This window comes from Coregonus clupeaformis, chromosome 27, assembly GCF_020615455.1.
Source record: "Coregonus clupeaformis isolate EN_2021a chromosome 27, ASM2061545v1, whole genome shotgun sequence".
Lineage (NCBI taxonomy): Eukaryota > Metazoa > Chordata > Actinopteri > Salmoniformes > Salmonidae > Coregonus > Coregonus clupeaformis.
The window spans coordinates 31,130,830-31,156,687 of NC_059218.1; the positions used below are offsets into that span (position 1 = coordinate 31,130,830).

At 42.9% G+C, this 25,858-nt stretch overlaps 1 protein-coding gene across 1 annotated transcript in view; it reads left to right on the forward strand.

Moving 5' to 3' along the window:
• LOC121541738 (leucine-rich repeat transmembrane neuronal protein 4-like) overlaps positions 1-25,858 on the forward strand; it is a 145,779-nt gene that overhangs the window by 14,934 nt on the left and 104,987 nt on the right. Inside the window, exon 2 of the mRNA XM_041851010.2 lies at positions 4,223-5,784. Within this exon, the coding sequence (XP_041706944.1) occupies positions 4,223-5,784 (1,562 nt within the window). The remainder of the gene's footprint in view (positions 1-4,222; positions 5,785-25,858) is intronic.

Below are 25,858 nucleotides of genomic sequence, written 5' to 3' on the forward strand. Positions count from 1 at the left end.
GGACAAAACTATCGGTAGAGTTGAAAATGCGATGGAAATACTTTGAACTTTAGATTTTAATTAGGTACATGAAAACTTAAGCGAAAAAGTACATTTTGTGTGCACTACATCAGCACGCACAGATGTTTCTCCGCAACAAGTCTGTTTGGTGGAAACACCACAGGTGGGAAAATACGCATATTTTCTTTATGCAGAATTTATTTTATATTCGCATGAAAATCTGTCGCCAACCTACCTTATGACATACATGTGATAACCAATTAAACACAACCATGGGCTATATTAAACGACAACAGTCATCCTACAGTGGGGAAAAAAAGTATTTAGTCAGCCACCAATTGTGCAAGTTCTCCCACTTAAAAAATGAGAGAGGCCTGTAATTTTCATCATAGGTACACGTCAACTATGACAGACAAAATGAGGAAAAAAAATCCAGAAAATCACATTGTAGGATTTTTAATGAATTTATTTGCAAAATATGGTGGAAAATAAGTATTTGGTCAATAACAAAAGTTTCTCAATAATTTGTTATATACCCTTTGTTGGCAATGACACAGGTCAAATGTTTTCTGTAAGTCTTCACAAGGTTTTCACACACTGTTGCTGGTATTTTGGCCCATTCCTCCATGCAGATCTCCTCTAGAGCAGTGATGTTTTGGGGCTGTCGCTGGGCAACACAGACTTTCAACTCCCTCCAAAGATTTTCTATGGGGTTGAGATCTGGAGACTGGCTAGGCCATTCCAGGACCTTGAAATGCTTCTTACGAAGCCACTCCTTCGTTGCCCGGGCGGTGTGTTTGGGATCATTGTCATACTGAAAGACCCAGCCACGTTTCATCTTCAATGCCCTTGCTGATGGAAGGAGGTTTTCACTCAAAATCTCACGATACATGGCCCCATTCATTCTTTCCTTTACACGGATCAGTCGTCCTGGTCCCTTTGCAGAAAAACAGCCCCAAAGCATGATGTTTCCACCCCCATGCTTCACAGTAGGTATGGTGTTCTTTGGATGCAACTCAGCATTCTTTGTCCTCCAAACACGACGAGTTGAGTTTTTACCAAAAAGTTCTATTTTGGTTTCATCTGACCATATGACATTCTCCCAATCCTTTTCTGGATCATCCAAATGCACTCTAGCACGGGCCTGGACATGTACTGGCTTAAGCAGGGGGACACGTCTGGCACTGCAGGATTTAAGTACCTGGCGGCGTAGTGTGTTACTGATGGTAGGCTTTGTTACTTTGGTCCCAGCTCTCTGCAGGTCATTCACTAGGTCCCCCCGTGTGGTTCTGGGATTTTTGCTCACCGGTCTTGTGATCATTTTGACCCCACGGGGTGAGATCTTGCGTGGAGCCCCAGATCGAGGGAGATTATCAGTGGTCTTGTATGCCTTCCATTTCCTAATAATTGCTCCCACAGTTGATTTCTTCAAACCAAGCTGCTTACCTATTGCAGATTCAGTCTTCCCAGCCTGGTGCTTTGTTTCTGGTGTCCTTTGACAGCTCTTTGGTCTTGGCCATAGTGGAGTTTGGAGTGTGACTGTTTGAGGTTGTGGACAGGTGTCTTTTATACTGATAACAAGTTCAAACAGGTGCCATTAATACAGGTAACGAGTGGAGGACAGAGGAGCCTCTTAAAGAAGAAGTTACAGGTCTGTGAGAGCCAGAAATCTTGCTTGTTTGTAGGTGACCAAATACTTATTTTCCACCATAATTTGCAAATAAATTCATAAAAAATCCTACAATGTGATTTTCTGGAAATTTTTTCCTCAATTTGTCTGACATAGTTGACGTGTACCTATGATGAAAATTACAGGCCTCTCTCATCTTTTTAAGTGGGAGAACTTGCACAATTGGTGGCTGACTAAATACTTTTTTCCCCCACTGTATACTTTTGATTAAAGGATGTCAACCAGGTATTACAGGGGTTTAGCCCAGAGAAAAGAGCACACATAACCAGTGGATGCACTCCTCAAGAGGAAATCAATGCATCTTAATGACAGATCGTTAGTGACTCTGTAAGAGGAGCACTTTTAATGGAAACAGCTCACTCCCACCTACGGACGAAGACCGATCCCACTGGGCACACACTGGTTGAATCAACGTTGTTTCCATGTCATTTCAATGAAATTACGTTGAACCAACATGGAATAGACATTGAATTGACGTCTAGGCCCAGTGGGATATCACACCAGGCTACAGTATACTGACCGATTCTCATTATCACCATCAGTGGTTCAAGAGTCTGCATCTGCAGTATTTCTTCTACATTCTTTCTAGTCCCATGCAGCAGTAGCATTACATCTAAGGACACAGCACAGCATGATCAGATTTTTATTTTGTCTGTACTTGCATTCAGATGGTTAGTGTTCATGTACAGGTAACTGCCAAAATAAAGGAAACACCAACATGACGTGTCTTAATAGGGCGTTGGGCCACCACAAGTCAAAACAGCTTCAACACACCTTGGCATAGATTCCACAAGTGTCTGGAACTCTATTGGAGTGATGCGACACCATTCTTTCAGGAGAAATTCCATAATTTGGTGTTTTGTTGATCATGGTGGAAAACACTGTCTAAGGGGCGCTACAGAATCTCCCATAAGTGTTCAGTTGGGTTGAGATCTGGTGACTGAGACGGCCATGACATATGGTTTACATCATTTTCATGCTCATCAAACCATTCAGTGACCACTTGTGCCCTGTGGATGGGGGCATTGTCATCCTGTGGGGGCATAGCCATGGTAGCCAAAAAAATGGCTTGCCCAGCATTTTTATACATCAGATAAATTCAAATGTTATTTGTCATGTGCTGAATACAACAGGTATAGACTTTACCGTGTAATGCTTACTTACGAGCCCTTTCCCAACAATGCAGAGTTAAAAAGTATGAAACATTTGCAAAAAATTTAAAAAGGAAATAGTCTTGTTATTGTTATTTTATTGTGTTACTATGTACAAGGAGTACAGGTACTGAGTCAATGTGCAGAGGTACGAGATAGTTGAGGTAATATATACAGTACATGTACTTTAGGTAGGGTTAAAAGTGACTAGTCAATCAGGATAGATAATAAACAGAGTAGCAGCAGCGTATGTGAAAGTGTGTCTATGTGTGAGTGTGTGGGGCGTCAATATGCATGTGTGTGTGTGTGTGTTTTGTGTGTGTGAGAGTATGTAGTGTGTATGTTTGTGTGTGTGTGTGTGTGTGTATGTATAGGTGTGTTGGAGTGTCAGTGTGGTATGTGTGAGTGTGTGGGTAGAGTCCAGTGAGTTTGCATAGAGCCGGTGCAAGAGAGTCAGTGCAAATAAAAAGGGGGTCAATGCAAATAGTCAGGGTGGCCATTTGATTAACTGTTCAGCAGTCTTATGGCTTGGGAGTAGAAGCTGTTCTGGAGCCTTTTGTTCCCAGACTTGGCGCTCCGGTACCACTTGCCGTGTAGTAGCAGAGAGAACAACCTATGACTTGGGTGGCTGGAGTATTTGACACATTATTTGACATGACCTTAAACATGGTGGGATGTTAATGGCTTAATTAACTCAGGAACCACACCTGTGTGGAAGCACCTGCTTTCAGTACACTTTGTATCTCTCTTTTACTCATGTGTTTTCATTATTTTGGCACTTACAGTACATTTATGTGTTCTGCTTGTGCACAGCAGAATTGTTTTATTCCATAGAGTTTCTAGAGAGCTGACTCCTTTATTTGAACTTGGTGGAAGTGAACACCATGATTTACTTAGACCCCTTAACCACTCTGTTATGGTTCAATGTGAAGTGGCTAAATTCTAAATTGATACGCCTACGGATTTGTATACACAACCGCCAGCTCCTGAATGTTAATTTGCTGGGAGCCGGCTTGCTTTTATGACTTCTCTAGTTTTGCCTTAAGCACTGTGGCGGCTTGTGGGAAGAGTCAATTCAGACAGAGACAGGTTGCAGTTAAAACCAAATTAAAACCACAATGTTCTTCACCTGTTGAATACATTATATCTGAACAGTAAGCAGTTAGTGGTAGTCGTGGGTGCTGAGGAATAATTGACCCACATGGTTGATAATAACATGGACCATCATTGCCACCCACATTTAACATGACAGATGGGTTGTTGTTAGATGCTTTCAGTAAAAAAAACTATATTCTCTCTCTCTCTCTCTCTCTCTCTCTCTCTCTCTCTCTCTCTCTCTCTCTCTCTCTCTCTCTCTCTCTCAATCTGTCCCTCTCTGCAGGCTCTGCCATGCGGCGCCGCTGGCTGATGGTACCGCTGCTCATGCAGGTGTGGCTGGCTGCATCTCCGTCCCTCAGCGAGCGCCCATGCCCCAAGAGCTGTCGCTGCGATGGGAAAATCGTCTACTGTGAGTCAAGCGCCTTTCGTGATGTCCCCAAGAACCTCTCAGGGGGCTGCCAAGGCCTGTCCTTACGTTACAATAGTCTGGCCAGTCTCAGAGCCGGACAGTTTGTGGGCCTCAACCAGCTCATCTGGCTCTACTTGGACCACAACTACATTGCCTCTGTGGACATACTCGCTTTCCAAGGCGTTCGGAGGCTCAAGGAGCTGATCCTGAGTTCCAACAAGATCACAATGCTACACAATACCACTTTCCACCCTGTACCCAACCTCCGCAACCTGGACCTGTCTTACAACAAACTGGCGGCCCTGCAGCCAGGCCAGTTCCAGGGCCTCCGCAAGCTCCTCAGCCTGCACATGCGCTCCAACTCCTTGAAGAGCATCCCTGTGCGTCTGTTCCAGGACTGCAGAAACCTGGAGTTCCTGGACCTGGGCTACAACCGCCTGCGCAGCATCACCCGCAACGCCTTTTCAGGCCTGCTGAAGCTGACCGAGCTGCACCTGGAGCACAACCAGTTCTCCAAGATCAACTTCTCCCACTTCCCACGCCTCTACAACCTGCGGGCGCTGTACCTGCAGTGGAACCGCATCCGCTCCATGAGCCAGGGCCTCACCTGGACCTGGACCTCCCTGCAGAAGCTTGACCTGTCTGGCAATGATCTGCAAGAGGTGGATGCTACGGTTTACCAATGCCTGCCCAACCTTCAAACACTCAATCTGGATTCCAACAAGCTGACCAACGTGTCCCAGGAGACCGTGTCGGCCTGGATCTCCCTGACCACCATCAGCCTGGCTGGGAATGTGTGGGACTGTGGCCCTGTGATCTGCCCCCTGGTGGTCTGGCTGAGGAACTTCAAGGGGAACAAGGAGACCACCATGATCTGTGCAGCCCCCAAGGAGGCCCAGGGCGAGAAGGTCATGGATGCCATAGACACCCACGGTGTGTGTCGGGCTACCACCATCACACCCCTCATGGCCAGCACCCCGCCCGCCCCCTCTAACGGCCCAGACCAGACAGAACGCCACCCAGCCTACCCCACGCACCACACCGGATCTGGGAAGAGGGGAGAGGGATCCAGAGGTGGCCCTACATCTCCAGCTGTCACCCCGCCCGTGGTGCCACCACCTGAGCATGAGTTTGAGCCTGTGTCCTTTCACAAGATTGTGGCGGGGAGCGTTGCCTTGTTTTTGTCTGTGGCAATGATCCTGTTGGTGATCTACGTGTCGTGGAAGCGCTATCCCAGCAGTGTCAAGCAGCTGCAGGAGCACTCGGCCGCAGCTCGCAAGCGCCGGAAAAAAGCTAGAGAGACAGAGCACACACTGAGCTCCCCACTGCAGGAGTACTATGTGGACTACAAGCCCACCAATTCGGAGGCCATGGACGTGCTTGTCAACGGGACTGGCTCCTGCACCTGCACCATCTCAGGCTCCAGGGAATGCGAGGTATGACCCACCCCTCCTAAACAAATCTCTTCCACAGCGAGGCTACCTGAGGTAAATGCTTACACTGCTTTTGATAGATATTACATCTGTGGCTTTTATTTTAGTATCTCCCCTCTTGGATTGACTGTATCTCTTTTTTAGAGGTTAGGAATGGTGTGTTGTGTTGGGTAGCAGTTACGTGTCGCTTTGGGATCACTTTGGGATTTCCTTGAGTAGTATTTATTGTGTTCAAAGAAGAGTTTTGGTATTCACTTACACCCTTGTCTCTGTTGAGAGGAAAACATTGTTTGATGTAAAATTGTGTTGAAACTCAAATAAGTACAACCAATTACATTGACGATACTGAATAATATAACTAGCTCAAAGTGTGCTGCTGGCTTTTTGTGATAAGTGAGAGCTTTTTTCCATGAATTCTGAGAGGTAGTTTCAATTGCTTATTTAGGTGCTTCTCCAAAATGGCAAAGGTATTGTTTTGTGTGTGTTTACCTTATCTCGGGTCTGTTTTCAATTAGCCACTTTGTTCAGATTCATCACTGGACACTTGTTCGGGATGCTAATGGTCACTGTCCATTGATGACATCCTATTCCTGATATAGTACTGACTCACAATGGATTTCCATCTTTACCTCTCTTTCTTCATCGTACATTCATAAGTACATGTGTACGTTACGAAGTCTTGCCTACTAAACTCAGCAATAAAAGAAACGTCCTGTCACTGTCAACTGCGTTTATTTTCAGCAAACTCAACATGTGTAAATATTTGTATGAACATAACAAGATTTAACAACTAAGACATAAACTGAACAAGTTCCACAGACATGTGACTAACAGAAATTGAATAATGTGTCCCTGAACAAAGGGGGGGTCAAAATCAAAAGTAACTGTCAGTATCTGGTGTGGCCACCAGCTGCATTAAGTACTGCAGGGCATCTCCTCCTCATGGACTGCACCAGATTTGCCAGTTCTTGCTGTGAGATCTTCCACCAAGGTACAGCATGTCACGTTATGTGATTATCAGCTGTTGTCAAACACACTTGGATCTAGAAAGACGATTCTCTTCCTCAACAGTGTGCAGCGAATTCTAGTAAATGAAAGCTGAAATGAGTATGACATCCTGGCAATTAAAGCATACAACATTTTCTAAATTTCACATACTATAAGATGTTCTATTTTCATAAACCCAAAATGCCTACTATTTAGAACGCAAGTACGGGTTTCGGACACGGCCACACACGGCCACACACGGTCAGACAGCCACACACACACACACACACACACACCCAAACCCCTCCCCACACACAAACACACACGCATCCACACAAACACAGGCATTATAGTGAAAACAAAAAAGGGGCCAACCCAGCTCTGAAACGTCACAAAGCATTTTAACCTTACTATAAAATACTAACCTTATTATAAAATGCATAGCTAGCTGCCCTATAGTATGAGTCACTAAACATGTCCAAGGTATGATGTAGGACTGCAACATTTCCATTTCCAGCAACATGTCCTCTAAACAAAATAGACACACAACACACACCACACTGTGTGGTACATGTACTACTACAAAGATGCAGTGTCTGAAACTCCCATAAGGAGTGCCACTGCTTGGGAATATATATATTTTTTTTATAGGTCCAGTGCTTCTAACTCTTTTTGAACCACCTAATTTTTGACAACATGGCAGTCTCAATAGAGAGAAACTAAGCATACATTTAATTGTAATTTAAAAGTTTCCATGAACTCCTACTGTCTGTTCTGTCCTCTAAATTGCACCATCTAAAAAAGGTTTGTTTATTTTTAGGATTGTATTATATATAAAGTGTTATTTTCCTCAGATAACTTGCAAATGGCCTCGAATCGGATCTGGTTGAACTGGTCTTAGATCAGTGTTTCAAGGCTTATTCTCTGTGTTCAATGTGACCGTTAAGCTCTGATATTGTTAAGTGTCTTTTTGTATTCTGACGCTTGCCTTTGAAGACAGCGTGTTTGTTCATCTGTCTGTCTGTGGATTTTGTGGCTTTGGTGATTTGGCCCACTCATATGCTTTTTTAAATACAGTGTTCCGCAAAATGTTAACCTTACATGGTAGAGAATTGCTCAAATGGGTCTTCAGCAAGTACAAAGGAAAAGGATACACTAATCTTCCACTGCAATTTCAGGTTATTTTCCCCTTTTCCTTTTGGCAACTCTCGTATTTATTCAAGCCTGAAAATGTGACAAGCAAAACAGTGTCTGCTAAAAGGATACAAAACCTTCACATTAAAGTATAATGATACATTTTTCTAATGACACCAGGGTGTTTCCCTGAGGTAAATGTATGTTTATTTCTTATCAGAACCAAGGTCATAAAGTCAGATTGTTAATTGCTTGAAAGCCAATACACCACAAACACTCTGAGGCTTCCCGGGGGCAAAAATTATTCTAGAAGAATGTATAGATGCTGGTGTCTTCGGTCGACAATTAGGCATGCGTGGGACTTCAAACACTCACCGTTAGTGAGAGAACAACTCTCTCATCTTCCTAATCCTGTCTCTTACACACTGCGGTTCTGTGCCGTCGCCTTTCGCAGCGCTGTTTGATCAGTTCTTAATGAGGGTGTTAGATCACCAATATAGCAATCACATTACCTGGAAAGGAAGCAAAGACTGCTCTCTTACTTGGCACTCCTACGGCGTTGCTACCTTACTATCTCTCCTTCTTCCTTTCTCTACTTGTCCCGCTTCCTCATGTTATTATCTCTACATCTTCCATTCTTATTCTTCTCTCCATCTGACCTTTTCTCCTCTTTTCCTTTTGAAATCCGCCTTTCATAGCATTATACTTATTTAATTTAAGCCTCTACAGTTATTTTATAACATGATGGGCCACTATTCTCTAGTAATGTATATCCTGAATTTGTTTATTCCTACGGCGGCATAAATAATTGTAGCGTATAGGTTTATTTGTATTTCAATATCTATAAAATGCTACGTGTGTTTTCAGGTACTTTATGTTAAAGGTTGCTGTGTCAATTAATGTTTGCGTTTAATGCATGTGTTAGAATTTGTGATGCAGTTACGTAGCTGGATGCTTGCGCTAGTAGTGCAGACCTTTTTCTCCTCTGGACAAAAATAACCTTGTCAGGTTATTGTAGCTGACGGTGCCATTAGAGGCATCCTGTGCTGGAGGCACAGCAGCCTGGAGAGCTGGGAGGCAGGCACAACAGACAGGCAGACAGGCAGACAGGCAAGCTGGCAGGTAGGCAGCGAGATAGGTAGAGAGACAGGTAGAACAGTAGGCTGGCAGCGAGACAGGTGAACGCAGGTAAGCTGGCAGGGCAGTATACATAGAGGGTAGGAAACTTGACACACAGACAGGAAAGGCAGTTAGGCAGGCCGAAAAATCGGCAGCCATCCAGACTAGAAGATAGATTGGCAGGGCTGGGTCCACACAGACACGCAGACAGCTCTCCACAGACAGCTGTCCATCCTGTGATCACTGCCGGCTCAAATTTTTTTTTTTTTTTAGGGAGATCAGAGGTCTGTAGAGCAAAGTCCAGCAGATTGGCCTGTTTTCCTCTGTGGCTGGACCAAACTGCAAGGCAAAAGAGGAAACAACAGAGATGAAGTATCCTATCAAACCAATATCAAATCATTTTACCTAATTAAGACTGGGTCAGTTAGTATGTCTGTAACTTATTGAGGCAAGCTGTGCTGAATATATCACACTACTATTCATAGATTCACTTTTGAGGAAGTCACCATATATACAAAAGTATGTGGACACCCCTTCAAATTAATGGATTTGGCTATTTCAGCCACACCTGTTGCTGACAGGTGTATAAAATCAAGCACACAGCCATGCAATCTCCATAGACAAATATTGGCCTTACTGAAGTGCTCATTGACTTTCAACATGGCACCGTCATAGGATGCCACCTTTCTAAATCAGTTTGTCAAATTTCTGCCCTGCTAGAGTTACCCCGGTCAACTGTAGGTGCTGTTATTAAAATTTTAGTCATTTAGCAGACACTCTTATCTAGAGCATACATTTTTGAATATTTTTTTATACTGGCCTTCCGTGGGAATCGAACCCACAACCCTGGCGTTGCAAGCACCATGCTCTACCAACTGAGCTACACTGGAGTGGAAACGTCTAGGAGCAACAACAGCTCAGCCGCGAAGTGGTAGTCCACGCAAGCTCACAGAACGGGACCGCTGAGTGCTGAAGCGTGTAGTACGTAAAAATCGTCTGTCCTCGGTTGCAACACTCACTACCGAGTTCCAAACTGCCTCTGGAAGCAACATCAGCACAAGAACTGTTCGCCAGGAGCTTCGTGAAATGGGTTTCCATGGCCAAGCAGCCGCACACAAGCCTAAGATCACCAGGCGAAATGCCAAGCGTCGGCTGGAGTGGTGTAAAACTCGCCACCATTGGACTCTGGAGCAGTGGAAACGCGTTCTCTGGAGTGATGAATCACGCTTCACCATCTAGCAGTCCGACGGACAAATCTGGGTTTGGCGGATACCATGGAAATGCTACCTGCCCCAATGCATAGTGCCAACTGTAAAGTTTGGTGGAGGAGGAAAAATGGTCTGTGGCTGTTTCTCATGGTTCAGGCTAGGCCCCTTAGTTCCAGTGAAGAGAAATCTTAACGCTACAGCATACAATGACATTCTAGACAATTCTGTGCTTCCAACTTTGTGGCAACAGTTTGCGGAAGGCCCTTTCCTGTTTCAGCATGACAATGCCCACCTGCACAAAGCGAGGTCCATACAGAAATGGTTTGTCGAGATCAGTGTGGAAGAACTTGACTGGCCTGCACAGAGCCCTGACCTCAACCCCATCGAATACCTTTGGGATGAATTGGAACGCAGACTGCGAGCCAGGCCTAATCGCCCAACATCAGTGCCCGATCTCACGAAAGCTCTTGTGGCTGAATGGAACCAAGTACCTGCAGAAATGTTCCAACATCTGGTGGAAAGCCTTCCCAGAAGAGTGAAGGCTGTTATAGCAGCAAAGGGGGGACCAACTCCATATTAATGCCCATGATTTTGGAATGACATGTTGGACGAGCAGGTGTCCACATACTTTTGGTCACATACTTTTTTTCCTGCTTATGGCGAAAGACAGTTTAACAGTTCATATACCTTCCTCCTGTGCATAAGTGTGTGTCTCTGCTTGACTGCATGTGCAGGATATGCACATGGGGGCATATACAAGTAACCTGTGGCTCTCCTGCTAGGCTATTCTTTGAGGTCTCATATCTTAGTTTTTTCTGATCCTGTTCCTATGCTTCTTCAAGCACATATTATTTTTAGTTAATTACCTATCTATCTTTAGCCCCAGCCAGGCTCTTGCTCTATGGCGGTACTGCTACTGCTGCTGCTGCATCGACTCTAATGCCGTTTGGCTGCCTTCCACTGCAGGAAAATGCATGCCACTCATGATTGATGAGTTCTGTTCTCCCTGCCGTGGTTTAGTATTCCACCCTCACATGTCCAGCGTGCAGTCATTTCACTTCAGAGGAACAGGATAGATTCAAATGCGTTTCATTTCATCAATGTCATGCATCCCCAGCGTTGACTGGCATGGATGGGTGCAAGAGAGAGAGATATATATATAGGGGAGGGAGGGAGGTAGAGAGAAGGGATAGAGGCAGGACAGAGAGACACAGAGCGAGAGAGTGCATGAGATAGAGGGTTTGATTAGGGAGCGTGGGCACTCACCTTCTCTAGAGTTATCTGGCCTATGAAGCAACCCTGAGAGCACACCTTGCCATAAATGTAATATATTCTATGTCCATCTTTCACTCTGAAATATAATGTTCCCTTTCATCGATTTAGATTAGCAAGGTAATAAAAGGTCTTCATTGACAAAATCGACAATGGATATGTTTGGGATTTATGGTGCCATGAAGCCAGCAAGGACACTTATGGACCGGAGCTCCTCCATCCAACTCAGCCTCTTGGAAGATCATAAATATTGATTATAATAAAAGAGGGACTACATAATGCAGAATTCCACTCAGCCCCTTTTCATGTTTTCAATCACGTATATCATTAGGGGACAGAAATTACGGTAACGATACTTGGAAATCTGGCCAGAACCAGCTATTCGTAACCATGGTTGTGACTCCACTCTCTGAGGGTGTCTCCTGGGGAGTTGGGATATGCAAAAAACAGATTTTCCATTTCACACATGCGTATAATACACACTTGTACATGTGTGAAACAGGACAGATATAAGCACCCACCAAATGATTATTATTATTATTATAACTCATAGGAATATATGTGGAGATTTTCTCACAATGAGCCTCCATACACACTGACCTCTACAGGGTGGGGGGGAGATACCACATCAGTGGCCAATCAATCATGCTTCATTTCAAGTGATTGAGATATAATACCAGCAGCTGTTTAGCCTTTGATGGCTGCATCAGTTGAAGGTATAGAGTTTGTAGAATCTCACTCTGAAAGGATGGGGCTTCTGCTTTCTCCTTTCAGACCATTCATCAGTCCGTTCAGGTTACTGTATGTCCTGTTAAGGTCAGTGGACATGTTGCTTTTTGCTTTGGGAAGTTACTATCTAAAGAGGGACGCTTTCCAAAATGCAGCGTAATCAGTGGAAAGGGGGGCTGCACTTTTAATCACTCTATACCACACACTACTTAGAATCCATTTCTCTCTCTCTGAAATCTCTCTCTCTCATATGCATTTAATGCATTTCTGATTGGCTACTGTAGCTTCTCTCCACTGACACAATTCAGCTGGCTCCCATTTTACAAGATAGTGAGATTTATATGGTCATAATGCCTTGAGTTATGTCTTTGCATACTCAGGAGGGTAAGAGAAAAGGCTATTTTCTAATGGAAGTGGTGACTAGTGTGGATGTCCTTGTGGTTTTGACCCAAGGATGTGGCCCAGTGGCAGCTATGCTGGCAATTCCATGTCGGAGCAGAGAGTTAAACCAACCACTTTCACATTAAAGGATTAGGCTGATAATACTGTTCGTTTTTTTTATATTGTTTTAATCAAGGCCCACTACTTCCATTTGCACATAATAATGGGCATGCGAAAGGCAGTAATCAACAGTCAGTAGAATAACCAGATTTAGTTTGACCGCTATAGATGATGAAAGTGGATTAATCCGTGAGGTAGACCGTACAGTGCTTGAGTGAGATTAAAACTGTCGACTTCAATCAGTTGAAGCGTGAATTAGATCACAAATAAATAAATAAAAACACCCCCAAAAATATATAGGGCAGCATGAATAGAATTTAGGACAGAGAAAGGAAAATTTACTTTCAGTGGTAAATGGATAGTGCCTACAGTTTATTCATTAAAACCACCTTCTTGCAAACGTTTTAAATCCTGTCTCATAGAAATATCGGCAGAACACTTTCCAAATCACTTTTAACATGTTTCAGCTGTTGTATCTGCATTTCTGCTAAAAAGAAAGTATGAAAAGTTTTAAAGTTATTATGTTTACCAGTTCATTCATTCTGCTTTAAATAGGAGATAAAGGAGAAGTGCAGTTAGGTAGAAATAATACCAGAATGAGCAAGTTCAATTAGGTAGAAATAATACCAGAATGAGCAAGTTCAGTTAGGTAGAAATAATACCAGAATGAGCAAGTTCAGTTAGGTAGAAATAATACCAGAATGAGCAAGTTCAGTTAGGTAGAAATAATACCAGAATGAGCAAGTTCAGTTAGGTAGAAATAATACCAACTGAGCTGAAAGATACTAATTAAATAGAACTATGGAAGGGAAGGGAAAATGAATAGAGAGATGCGAGGTGAAATCAGGGCAAAAGCCACAGAGCAGGGAAGAGGTGAAGAGTTGTTGAAAGAGAGACAGAGAGAGATAGATGGATAGTTGTAGGGAGAGATTGGGACAGGGACAGGCTGCCTGGCTGCATATAGTTCTCACTCTGACCTGAGAGGTACAGCCTGCTCGATTTAGTGCCAATCACAGTTTTTCATGTCTGCGTGGCGCATCATAATTTATTAGGATTATCATAAATTTGTGCTGGGAGCTGGTGCAAGGACACTTTTGCTTCCTCCTCAAAATGAATTACTCGCTGCCAGCCCGGGCGTCAATCAGGCCAGAAATGGACGACTCCAGGTTTTTCCACTTTGTTTTTCCCCAACCTTTCCCTGGAGCTTGGCAAAGCCAAGACCCTGATAAATATTCATCCCATCATACTCCACCATGGAGAGGGCCAAGGATGTTAGGTGGGGAAGGGCTGAAGGGGCTTGGCTGTTCTCTGTGTCTGTGTGGGGAGTAGAATGAACCCAAGGAACACTCAGCATCTCAAAAAGCCCTCTCCCTCTGTTTTGATTATGCAGGGTGATTCAAGAGCCATTGAAAGTGTCTTCTTGAATGCAGTGGGGATACTTTATTCTGTCTTTCCAAGTACTAAGGGCCTCCTCTCCCTGGCACTTGCATAAACTGGATTTTGATCCATTGATAATAAATTCAATTACTTGATGAGTGTGTAGGCAGGGGAACAGAGGGCAGGATTGTTGAGGAATCTTTGTTAAGTTCGTGACCCAAGAATACCTTTTGGAGAGACCTGAAGTATCCTTGAAACACTCAAAAGTTTTTTTTTTTTACCTAATCAAGAGGGATTTTAATTTGATTGCTTTATCAAAGCCCTGCCCTCTGACTCATTGCACTTCATGTGGGTGTAAGTGTCTTAGCACTGCAAACACTCACCCTCAGCCTATCCCCCTTCAGTGCTCAGTGTGTGAGCTCATGACTTCATGTATTTCCTGCCTATATGATGGGTTCTGGCAGTGCATCTGGTGAGGAGAGAGTATTACATTAGACATGTTTATTTCCTCTTCAAACTAAGTGCTCATTTATGTGACCTCGATTCTCCTCCTGGTCTCCCGTAGGCTCAGACAGCCATGCAGTTAGCGTAAACCTTTTTTTCTGCTGAGATTATTGGCCTTTACTTTATGTGTTTACCTAGTGTAAAGCTCCCACGCCCCCTTGTGCAAGCTAAGGCATGATGAGGAACATGCAGCACATTCCAACGAATGAAGCAGGCAAATCCATGTACCAATATGCAGACGTGGGGGGGAGCTGGCACTGAGCTCAGTGAGAGTATGAGAGGCAGTCAGACTGAAAGCCTAATTAATCCAGCCTCCCTTAATTAGCCTCTGTGCCATCTATTATGCACTTTCCAATGCTCTCTCTCCCCCATTCTCTCTCTCTCTTTATCTCTCTCTTTCTCTCTCTCTGTCTGTCTGTCTGTCTGTTTTACCATCTTTCTCCCTCGGCCTGTGAGGATGGTGACAATATGCTGCAAGGTGATAAACAAGCTCTTTTCGCTGTGGAGGGCAGCTTAGGCGGAGGGTGTAGGTGTCTGAGCTGTCGCCTGTGTCGCCGCGAGAGGACGAGACAAAAGCCCAGCTGTAGGGACTTTAATTATTTTGGGGGAGATCTGCGGCGTCTCGCAAGGCAGGTGGTCATTGTGTTGCGTGAATGCATCTCTTCGGCGGACCACAGCCCACGCCCTCGGTGAACAGAGAGAGAGAGAGTGGCCTCCAGCTAGACTGGAATGTCAGGCTGTGGCTCTAGCTGCTGTGGCTGGTGCTGCTGCTGCTGAACCATGCCAGCTATGCTGGGAGGGAAGATGTCGGCATGATTGACGTTTCCCTCCCTAAGGCCCAGGCGTTCTGTCTGTTACCAGCATAAGGATGGCTTTAGTCCATAGCAGCCCTCCCTGGCCTGACCAATCAGCATGTGTGTACTTTGACTGCTGATCATGACTAACATTCTCTAGTGGGATGCTGCTATTTTGATGAACTTCATGATTAATTTCCGATTATGATTTGGTTTTCTCCTATGTCTTCAGTGAAGTTTGATGCCAGATTAAGGATGATAAAAGTATGATAAAAGTGTTGATATAAGAATGACTTGGCTATTTAATGCTAAAAGAAAAACATGTACAGGCTCACTTTAATTGTAAGGATTTTGACCTATATCAACATTAACTAATTTATCAGCATAGCACTTCCTCGTATTAGTGGTAATACCGCATTGTGATATTAACTTGCATGTCAATTTATTATTACACATGTTAAGTCAATAACCAGTTCTTTACGGTTCTTATTGAAAGAGCAGGCATTAAGGAAAAGTTTACCAATGTAAAACTAGGCTATTTCTCAATGGTGTTTAATTGCCCACATGCATGTCAAAGACAGCTCCCAACCCCCATTGGATATATAAAAAAGACAATGAAAAATAATGCTGAATAGTTAAAATGAAGCAGAACCTACAGTGTGGGAAAAAAGTATTTGATCCCCTGCTGATTTTGTACGTTTGCCCACTGACAAAGAAATTATCAGTCTATAATTTTAATGGTAGGTTTATTTGAACAGTGAGAGACAGAATAACAACAAAAAAATCCAGAAAAACTTATGTCAAAAATGTTATAAATTGATTTGCATTTTAATGAGGGAAATAAGTATTTGACCCCCTCGCAATCAGAAAGATTTCTGGCTCCCAGGTGTCTTTTATACAGGTAACGAGCTGAGATTAGGAGCACACTCTTAAAGGGAGTGCTCCTAATCTCAGTTTGTTACCTGTATAAAAGACACCTGTCCACAGAAGCAATCAATCAATCAGATTCCAAACTCTCCACCATGGCCAAGACCAAAGAGCTCTCCAAGGATGTCAGGGACAAGATTGTAGACCTACACAAGGCTGGAATGGGCTACAAGACAATCGCCAAGCAGCTTGGTGAGAAGGTGACAACAGTTGGTGCGATTATTCGCGAATGGAAGAAACACAAAATAACTGTCAATCTCCCTCGGCCTGGGGCTCCATGCAAGATCTCACCTCGAGGAGTTGCAATGATCATGAGAACGGTGTCTTGTCAATGATCTCAAGGAAGCTGGGACCATAGTCACCAAGAAAACAATTCGTAACACACTACGCCGTGAAGGACTGAAATCCTGCAGCGCCCGCAAGGTCCCCCTGCTCAAGAAAGCACAAATACAGGCCCGTCTGAAGTTTACCAATGAACATCTGAATGATTCAGAGGAGATCTGGGTGAAAGTGTTGTGGTCAGATGAGACCAAAATCGAGCTCTTTGGCATCAACTCAACTCGCCGTGTTTGGAGGAGGAGGAATGCTGCCTATGACCCCAAGAACACCATCCCCACCGTCAAACATGGAGGTGGAAACATTATGCTTTGGGGGTGTTTTTCTGCTAAGGGGACAGGACAACTTCACCGCATCAAAGGGACGATGGACGGGGCCATGTACCGTCAAATCTTGGGTGAAAATCTCCTTCCCTCAGCCAGGGCATTGAAAATGGGTCGTAGATGGGTATTCCAGCATGACAATGACCCAAAACACACGGCCAAGGCAACAAAGGAGTGGCTCAAGAAGAAGCACATTAAGGTCCTGGAGTGGCCTAGCCAGTCTCCAGACCTTAATCCCATAGGAAATCTGTGGAGGGAGCTGAAGGTTCGAGTTGCCAAACGTCAGCCTCGAAACCTTAATGACTTGGAGAAGATCTGCAAAGAGGACTGGGACAAAATCCATCCTGAGATGTGTGCAAACCTGGTGGCCAACTACAAGAAACGTCTGACCTCTGTGAGTGCCAACAAGGGTTTTGCCACCAAGTACTAAGTCATGTTTTGCAGAGTGGTCAAATACTTATTTCCCTCATAAATTGATTTGCATTTTAATAACATTTTTGACATGCGTTTTTCTGCATTTTTGTTGTTGTTATTCTGTCTCTCACTGTTCAAATAAACCTACCATTTAAATTATAGACTGATCATGTCTTTGTCAGTGGGCAAATGAAAAAAAAAAAACTCACTGCCAATGGACCCTGATATGATAAATATCTTTATGGAATATATTTTTTCTAAAGATTGTCTATTTGTGTATCAAGGTCATAGTTCTATCCCGCTGCGTTCCATCAGGACACTCGCCAGATCTTTTTTCTCTTTCTCTTTTATCATCCCCCTCTCCTTTTCATCTGTGACCTCTCATTTCCATGGGGGAGGACACACTTTGTTGGATTATGGGTAATGGAGGAGTAGAGGTAATGGTCAAGGGAATGGTTAGAGGTGAAGCTCTCTCTTTGAGTCATGAAATGTAAACATCTCTTTACTTTCTGACTGCCCTTGGATAATGTGATCATGGCATCCAAATGTGTTTGATCTCTCGCATGTTGAGTCAGAATCTAAGTACATGCACCACTGAAATGCTTATAAGCTAGTTATTTATAATGTACTTTAAGATGTTCATATTGGGAATATTTTATCGTGAATAAGTTTCAGGTACATGCATTTGAAAACCTTGGAACACCTTTAAGGTTTGATTGAACTTCTATACTGTGTAATGTCATGCCCATTTCTATACAGGCTAGAGTTTGACTTTGTGAAGTGTTGCCTAGTCAGGTAGAGATGTCCTGTGGTAAAGCATGGTCCTTCAAAGAGCCTCCTCCAACCTCACCTGGAGCAATGACAGGTCAGGGTGGACCGCATTGTAACACAGCACCTGTACACTGTAGAAAACAACATGTCATGCCAGAAATAGAGCTGTTGCTTTCAGAGGTGGTGCCTTTCTGCCTTAGATGTTCCAGTATTACTTGGTTCGCTTGGTTCTCTCTAGGTGGTCTGTAAAAGCCTGGTTCGCTTGGTTCTCTCTAGGTGGTCTGTAAAAGCCTGGTTCGCTTGGTTTTCTCTAGGTGGTCTGTAAAAGCCTGGTTCGCTTGGTTCTCTCGAGGTGGTCTGTAAAAGCCTGGTGAGTTTGGATCTCTCCCTCCTATGCCAGCCTGTAATCCAGGCCTGTTCACCGTCTATGTGGGGCTGACCTCCGTTGGGTCTATGAAGGCTCAATGTGAGGTTCTGTGGCTCTGCGGTCTAGCTGGTGTCAGCGGTGGTGACTCACTGTGGTGCGGCAGAAGACTTAATGACCGTGACCCTCAGGCTCCACCATAAGTCTCTAGTTGGAAAACTAGCTACTTTCTTATTTTTTTGTGACCAACTTTTAATTACGTTTTATAATGCCGCCAACCCCTTACCATCCCACCCAGCAAACTGAGGTTGCCCATCAGTCCCCCTTCCACCTATCCATCCCCTGAGATCATCCGGTCACCTACTCTGCGTCTCACAAAGACATGGTGGTTGGAACAAAAAATCTCAAATTTGGACTCATCAAACCAAAGGACATATTTCCACCGGTCTAATGTCCATTGCTCGTGTTTCTTGGCCCAAGCAAGTATCTTCTTATTGGTGTCCTTTAGTAGTGGTTTCTTTGCAGCAATTCGACCATGAAGGCCTGATTCACGCAGTCTCCTCTGAACAGTTGCTGTTGAGATGTGTCTGTTACTTGAACTATGTGAGGTGCAATCTGAGGTGCAGTTAATTGCCGATTTCTGAGGCTGGTAACTCTAATGAACTTATGCTCTGCAACAGAGGTAACACTGGGTCTTCCCTTCCTGTGGCGGTCCTCATGAGTGCCAGTTTCATCATAGCGCTTGATGGTTTTTGTGACTGCACTTGAAGAAACTTTCAAAGTTCTTGGAATTTTCCGGATTGACTGACCTTCATGTCTTAAAAGTAATGATGGACTGTCGTTTCTCTTTGCTTATTTGAGCTGTTCTTGCGATAATATGGACTTGGTCTTTTACCAAATAGGGCTATCTTCTGTATACCAACCCTACCTTGTCACAACACAACTGATTGGCTGAAACGCATTAAGAAGGAAAGAAATCCCACAAATTAACTTTTAACAAGGCACACCTGTTAATTGAAATGCATTCCAGGTGACTACCTCATGAAGCTGGTTGAGAGAATGCCAAAAGTGTGCAAAGCTGTCATCAAGGCAAAGGGTGGCTACTTTGAAGAATCTCAAATATAAAATATATTTTGATTTGTTTAACACCTTTTTGGTTACTACATGATTCCATATGTGTTTGTCACGGTTTCGGCCGAGGCTGCTCCTCCTCCTGGTTCGGGCAGGCTTCGGCGATCGCCGTCCCCGGAGTACTAGCTGCCACCGCTCTATGTTTCGTCATTCGATTGCTTTTGTCTGTCTGTATCACCTGTGTCCATTTGTGTGTTGATTGCGTGTCTTATAAGTTCCTTGTTTTGTTCTAGTATGATTGTGTGTTGTTAATTACTGCCACAGTGTCGGAGCTACGTCTTTGCTCCCTGTTTGTTTTATGTTTTAGTGTTTACGCGTGTGCGTAATTCTCCCTCGCCTCTTTGTGTTTTGAGGTCGGAGGTTTTCCTATTATACTTTGGACTATTAAATACTGTTGGACTTAACCTCAGTGTCCTGCGCCTGACTCCTCCACCACATCCACATCGGTTTAGTGACAGTGTTATTTCATAGTTTTGATGTCTTCACTATTATTCTACAATGTAGAAAATAGTATTAATAAAGAAAAACCTTGGAATGAGTAGGTGTGTCCAAACTTTTGACTGGTACTGTATAAATATAAATAATTGGTTTGTATGTGTGGGGTTTTATATATTTGTCCAGGCCTCAATTGTTCCTTGACTAGCACCACTCATTCTCACTGTCGATAATTCTAATGTTATAACTTCTAATAGTAACTGTATCCACTGGTTAAATGGGAGAGAGTGAGGTGGTTGCCATCTTAAAGCCAACATGTTTTTTGCAGCAGTGCTGCCTGCCAACTATATATTATCTGTGTCGTCGTTCAGCCACGACTCGGTGAAACATTAGATAATACAGTTTTTAATGTCCCGTTTGGAGGATAATCTCGAACGGAGATCATCCAGTTTATTCTATAGTGATTGCACGTTGACCAATAGAACGGATGGTAGAGGCGGGTTACCCACTTGCTGATGAATTCTCAGAAGGCACCCCGATCTCCGACCCTGCATTTCTGTATTTTCTTCACACGAATGACAGGGATTTGGGCCTGGTCTCAGAGAAGCAGTATATCCTTTGCGTCGGACACATTAAATAAAAAATCTTCGTCCAGTTCGAGGTGAGTAATCACTGTTCTGATATCCAGAAGCTCTTTTCAGTCATTAGAGATGGTAGCAGCAACATTAGAGATGGTAAGGTAATATTTTTCCATATTCTGTTCCAGGTAGCCCATTCCTGTAGTCAAATGACCAACTCACCCACTAGGGGCCTCATGTTATTAATATGTTTATTAATTATATAATTTCATAATTAATAAACATTCTTTTTTTTTAACCACCGAAAATACGGTGTTTCTACGTCAAACGGTTTTGTTATATTTCAGTCTTCTGGGATGTATTTAAAGTGTAATATTGGGATGCAAACTTAACATTTTATACATTTCTATATCTGACATGGTACAGGTGTCTTCTTTTTTTTAAACCATGTGTGTGAGGTGTATACTTTTGTTTCAAAGTAGATTTATTTAAAACTACCAAGAAACACTCTGTGTGAGCATGATTTAGCCCACTGCAGGAAAAGGTTAAAGGGTTGTTCAGATTCAATTAGAGCTATTGACCATACTTTTTCAATGGCTAGCTCAGAATATGAGCTTTCCAAAAGTTGTTTATATATTATAGAGATCAGTCCTTTCGGGAGCCCAGATAATTTATTTATAAATCCCAAAATTGGATGGTTCGGTAGTTGGGTTTCCCAAGGGACTCCATAGGCCAGCATAGCTGACCTAAGTTGTAAATATATAAAAAATTACTTGTTTCAAAAAATTTCTAAACTCACGGACCAGGCAAGGTGGGCATAAATCAGAGAGGCAGCAAAGAGACCAAATATAACCCTGAAGGAGCTGCAAAGCTCCACAGCGGAGATTGGAGTATCTGTCCACAGGACCACTTTAAGCCTTACACTCCACAGAGATGGCCAGAAAAAAGCCATTGCTTAAAGAAGAAAATAAGCAAACACGTTTGTTGTTCGCCAAAAGCCATGTGGGAGACTCCCCAAACATATGGAAGAAGGTACTCAAAGAAAATGCTATGTCTGGCGCAAACCCAACACCTCTCATCACCCTGAGAACACCATCCCAACAGTGAAGCATGGTGGTGGCAGCATCATGCTGTGGGGATGTTTTTAATCGGCAGGGACTGGAAAACTGGTCAGAATTTAAGGAATGATGGATGGCGCTAAATACAGGGAAATTCTTGAGGGAAACCTGTTTCAGTCTTCCAGAGATTTGAGACTGGGACGGAGGTTCACCTTCCAGCAGGACAATGACCCTAAGCATACTACTAAAGCAACACTTGAGTGGTTTAAGGGGAAACATTTAAATGTCTTGGAATTGCCTAGTCAAATTCAAGACCTCAATCCAATTGAGAATCTGTGGTAAGACTTAAAGATTGCGGAACCCATCCAACTTGAAGGAGCTGGAGCAGTTTTGCCTTGAAGAATGGGCAAAATTCCCAGTGGCTAGATGTGCCAAGCTTATAGAGACATACCCCAAGAGATTTGCAGCTGTAATTGCTGCAAAAGGTGGCTCTACAGAGTATTGACTTTGGGGGGGTGAATAATTATGCACGCTCAAGTTCAGTTTTTTTGTCTTATTTATTGTTTGTTTCACAATAACAAATATTGTGCATCTTCAAAGTGGTAGGCTTGTTGTGTAAATCAAATGATACAACCCCCCAAAAAATCAATTTTAATTCCAGGTTGTAAGGCAACAAAATAGAAAAAATGCCAAGGGGGGTGAATACTTTCGCAAGCCAGTGTATAAATGGATATATCAGTAAAGACCACCTCTTCCAGGGCAATAGGAGACACCATATATCTCGCTACTCAACCAGGGGGCAGAAGAATCATGTCTAAACCGATTTAGAATGGGGCAAAATGCTAGTGCCTGGAAATACAATTTAAAGTTTGGTACGGATAGTCCTACTACGTCTTTTCCTGTGTGCAAAATTATAAATTACCTTGCCATATACATTTTGAAACCGCACTATGAATTTTATCCCAATATCTAGAAGGGTGAGGTATGGGAAGCATTTACAGTTGAAGTCGGAAGTTTACATACACCTTAGCCAAATACATTTAAACTCAGTTTTTCACAATTCCTGACATTTAATCCTAGTACAAAGTCCCCGTTTTAGGTCAGTTAGGATCACCACTTTATTTTAAGAATGTGAAATGTCAGAATAATAGTAGAGAGAGTGATTTCTTTCAGCTTTTATTTCTTTCATCACATTCCCAGTGGGTCAGAAGTTTACGTACACTCAATTAGTATTTGGTAGCATTGACTTTAAATTGTTTAACTTGGGTCAAACGTTTCGGGTAGCCTTCCACAAGCTTCCCACAATAAGTTGGGTGAATTTTGGCCAATTCCCCCTGACAGAGCTGATGTGACTGAGTCAGGTTTGTAGGCCTCCTTGCTCGCACACACATTTTCAGTTCTGCCCATACATTTTCTATAGGATTGAGGTCAGGGCTTAGTGATGGCCACTCCATTACCTTGACTTTGTTGTCCTTAAGCCATTTTGCCACAACTTTGGAAGTATGCTTGGGGTCATTGTCCATTTGGAAGACCTATTTACGACCAAGCTTTAACTTCCTGACTGATGTCTTGAGATGTTGCTTCAATATATCCACATGATTTTACTTCCTCATGATGCCATCTATTTTGTGAAGTGCACCAGTCCCTCCTGCAGCAAAGCACCCCCACAGCATGATGCTGCCACCCCCGTGCCTCACGGTTGGGATAGTGTTTTTCGGCTTGCAAGCCACCCACTTTTTCCTCCAAACATAACGATGGTCATTATGGCCAAACAGTTCTATTTTTGTTTCATCAGACCAGAGGACATTTCTCCAAAAAGTACAATCTTTGTCCCCATGTGCAGTTGCAAACCGTAGTCTGGCGTTTTTATGGCAGTTTTGGAGCAGTGGCTTCTTCCTTGCTGAGCGGCCTTTCAGGTTATGCCCATATAGGACTTGTTTTACTGTGGATATAGATACTTTTATACCTGTTTCCTCCAGCATCTTCACAAGGTCCTTTGCTGTTGTTCTGGGATTGATTTGCACTTTTTGCACCAAAGTATGTTCATCTCTAGGAGACAGAACGCGTCTCCTTCCTGAGAGGTATGACGGCTGCGTGGTCCCATGGTGTTTATACTTGCATACTATTGTTTGTATAGATGAACGTGGTACCTTCAGGCGTTTGGAAATTGCTCCCAAGGATGAACCGGACTTGTGGAGGTCTACAATTTTTTTTCTGAAGTCTTGGCTGATTTCTTTTGATTTTCCCATGATCTCAAGCAAAGAGGCACTGAGTTTGAAGGTAGGCCTTGAAATACATCCACAGGTACACCTCCAATTGACTCAAATTATGTCAATTAGCCTATCAGAAGCTTCTAAAGCCATGACATAATTTTCTGGAATTTTCCAAGCGGTTTAAAGGCACAGTCAACGTAGTGTATGTAAACTTCTGACCCACTGGAATTGTGATACAGTGAATTATAAGTGAAATAATCTGTCTGTAAACAATTGTTGGAAAGATTACTTGTGTCATGCACAAAGTAGATGTGCTAACCGACTTGCCAAAACTATAGTTTAACAAGAAACGTGTGGAGTGGTTGAAAAATGCGTTTTAATGACTCCAACCTAAGTGTATGTGAACTTCCGACTTCAACTGTATGTACTTGAAAATGTATCAATTTACCAATTCTTCACATTTGGGCAACTTGATACAAAATAGTCCAGTATTGGAATGAATCACTGGATCAATCTGAAACTTTGCATTCACACTGCTCCCATCTAGTGGCCAAAATCTAAATTGCACCTAAACACCTATATTATATTGTGGCCTTTCTCTTGCATTTCAAAGATGATGGAACAAAACAAACAAAAAAAAACGCATGTTTTTTTATTTGTATTATCTTTTACCAGATCTAATGTGTTATATTCTCCTACATTAATTTCACATTTCCACAAACTTCAAAGTGTTTCCTTTCAAATATGCATGTCCTTGCTTCAGGTCCTGGCTACAGGCAGTTAGATTTGGGTATGTCATTTTAGGCGAAAATTGAAAAAAAAGGGTCCAATCCTTAAAAGGTTAAAGTTTCTGGCTATGGTTCTATCTAAGGAAGGAAATATATAGAGATGTAGTCCTCCATCGTGGTCTTGAGAGGCAGTAGGGCTGATTTGGTTAGATTAATTTGATAGTATGAGATTAAGCTGAATTTGTCTATGCTCTTCAATGCGTTTGGGAGCGATTGAGATACATTGTCTAGATATAGTAAACTATCATCTGCGTGTAATGAGATGGTGATCAGTAGATTTGAGGGAAATTGGTGTTATATCCTTCGATTGATGAATTGCCTGGGTTCCATGGATATTAAGAATAGCAAAAGCGAAATCGGATCTCCATGTCTGCTGCTTCTAGTGATTCTGAATGGAGCAAAGCAGATATTCCCTGTTATAACTATGGCTGAGGGATTGGCATATAGTATTTTAATCATATTAATGAAATTGGAGCCATGTTCCAAGACAGACCAGAGATATGACCATTCTAGTCTATCAAAAGCTTTTTCTGCATCGAGAGATAGTACAGCCTAAGGAACTGTTGTTTCTGATGAAGGATCTAAGATACGTACTAGTCGACAGAGGTTATCCGAGGATAAACGCTATTTAACAAGTCTGCTTTTGTCCGTGTGGACCCATTTGGGTAAGTCACGAGATAGGATGACAACATTTTAGAAAACAGTTTATTATCTGTGTTTATCAAAGATATGGGATGATATTGAGAACACTGGGTGGCATCCTTACCTTTTTTTTTATAAAAGTGAAATTGGTACTGTAGTCACATCTCTCCCAAAATAACCTTTGTGAACGGCTGTATTAATCATTTCGAGCAATAGTGGACCTAATTGATTCCAAAATGTTAAATAGACCTCAAGAGAAATACCTCACATCCAGGTGATTTGCCTTTTTTCATGCTATCCAATGCCCTTGATAATTACTGCGTAGCTTGTTGGCCAGTAAATGACTGGGACGATTACCATGCAAGTAATGGTTGAGTCTTACTCGATGGATGGCAAATTCTGCTCTCTGTCTTATCAATATATTAAGTTCTGTCTTGACTTTGGAAAGACTGGTCTGAAAATAGTGTTTGTT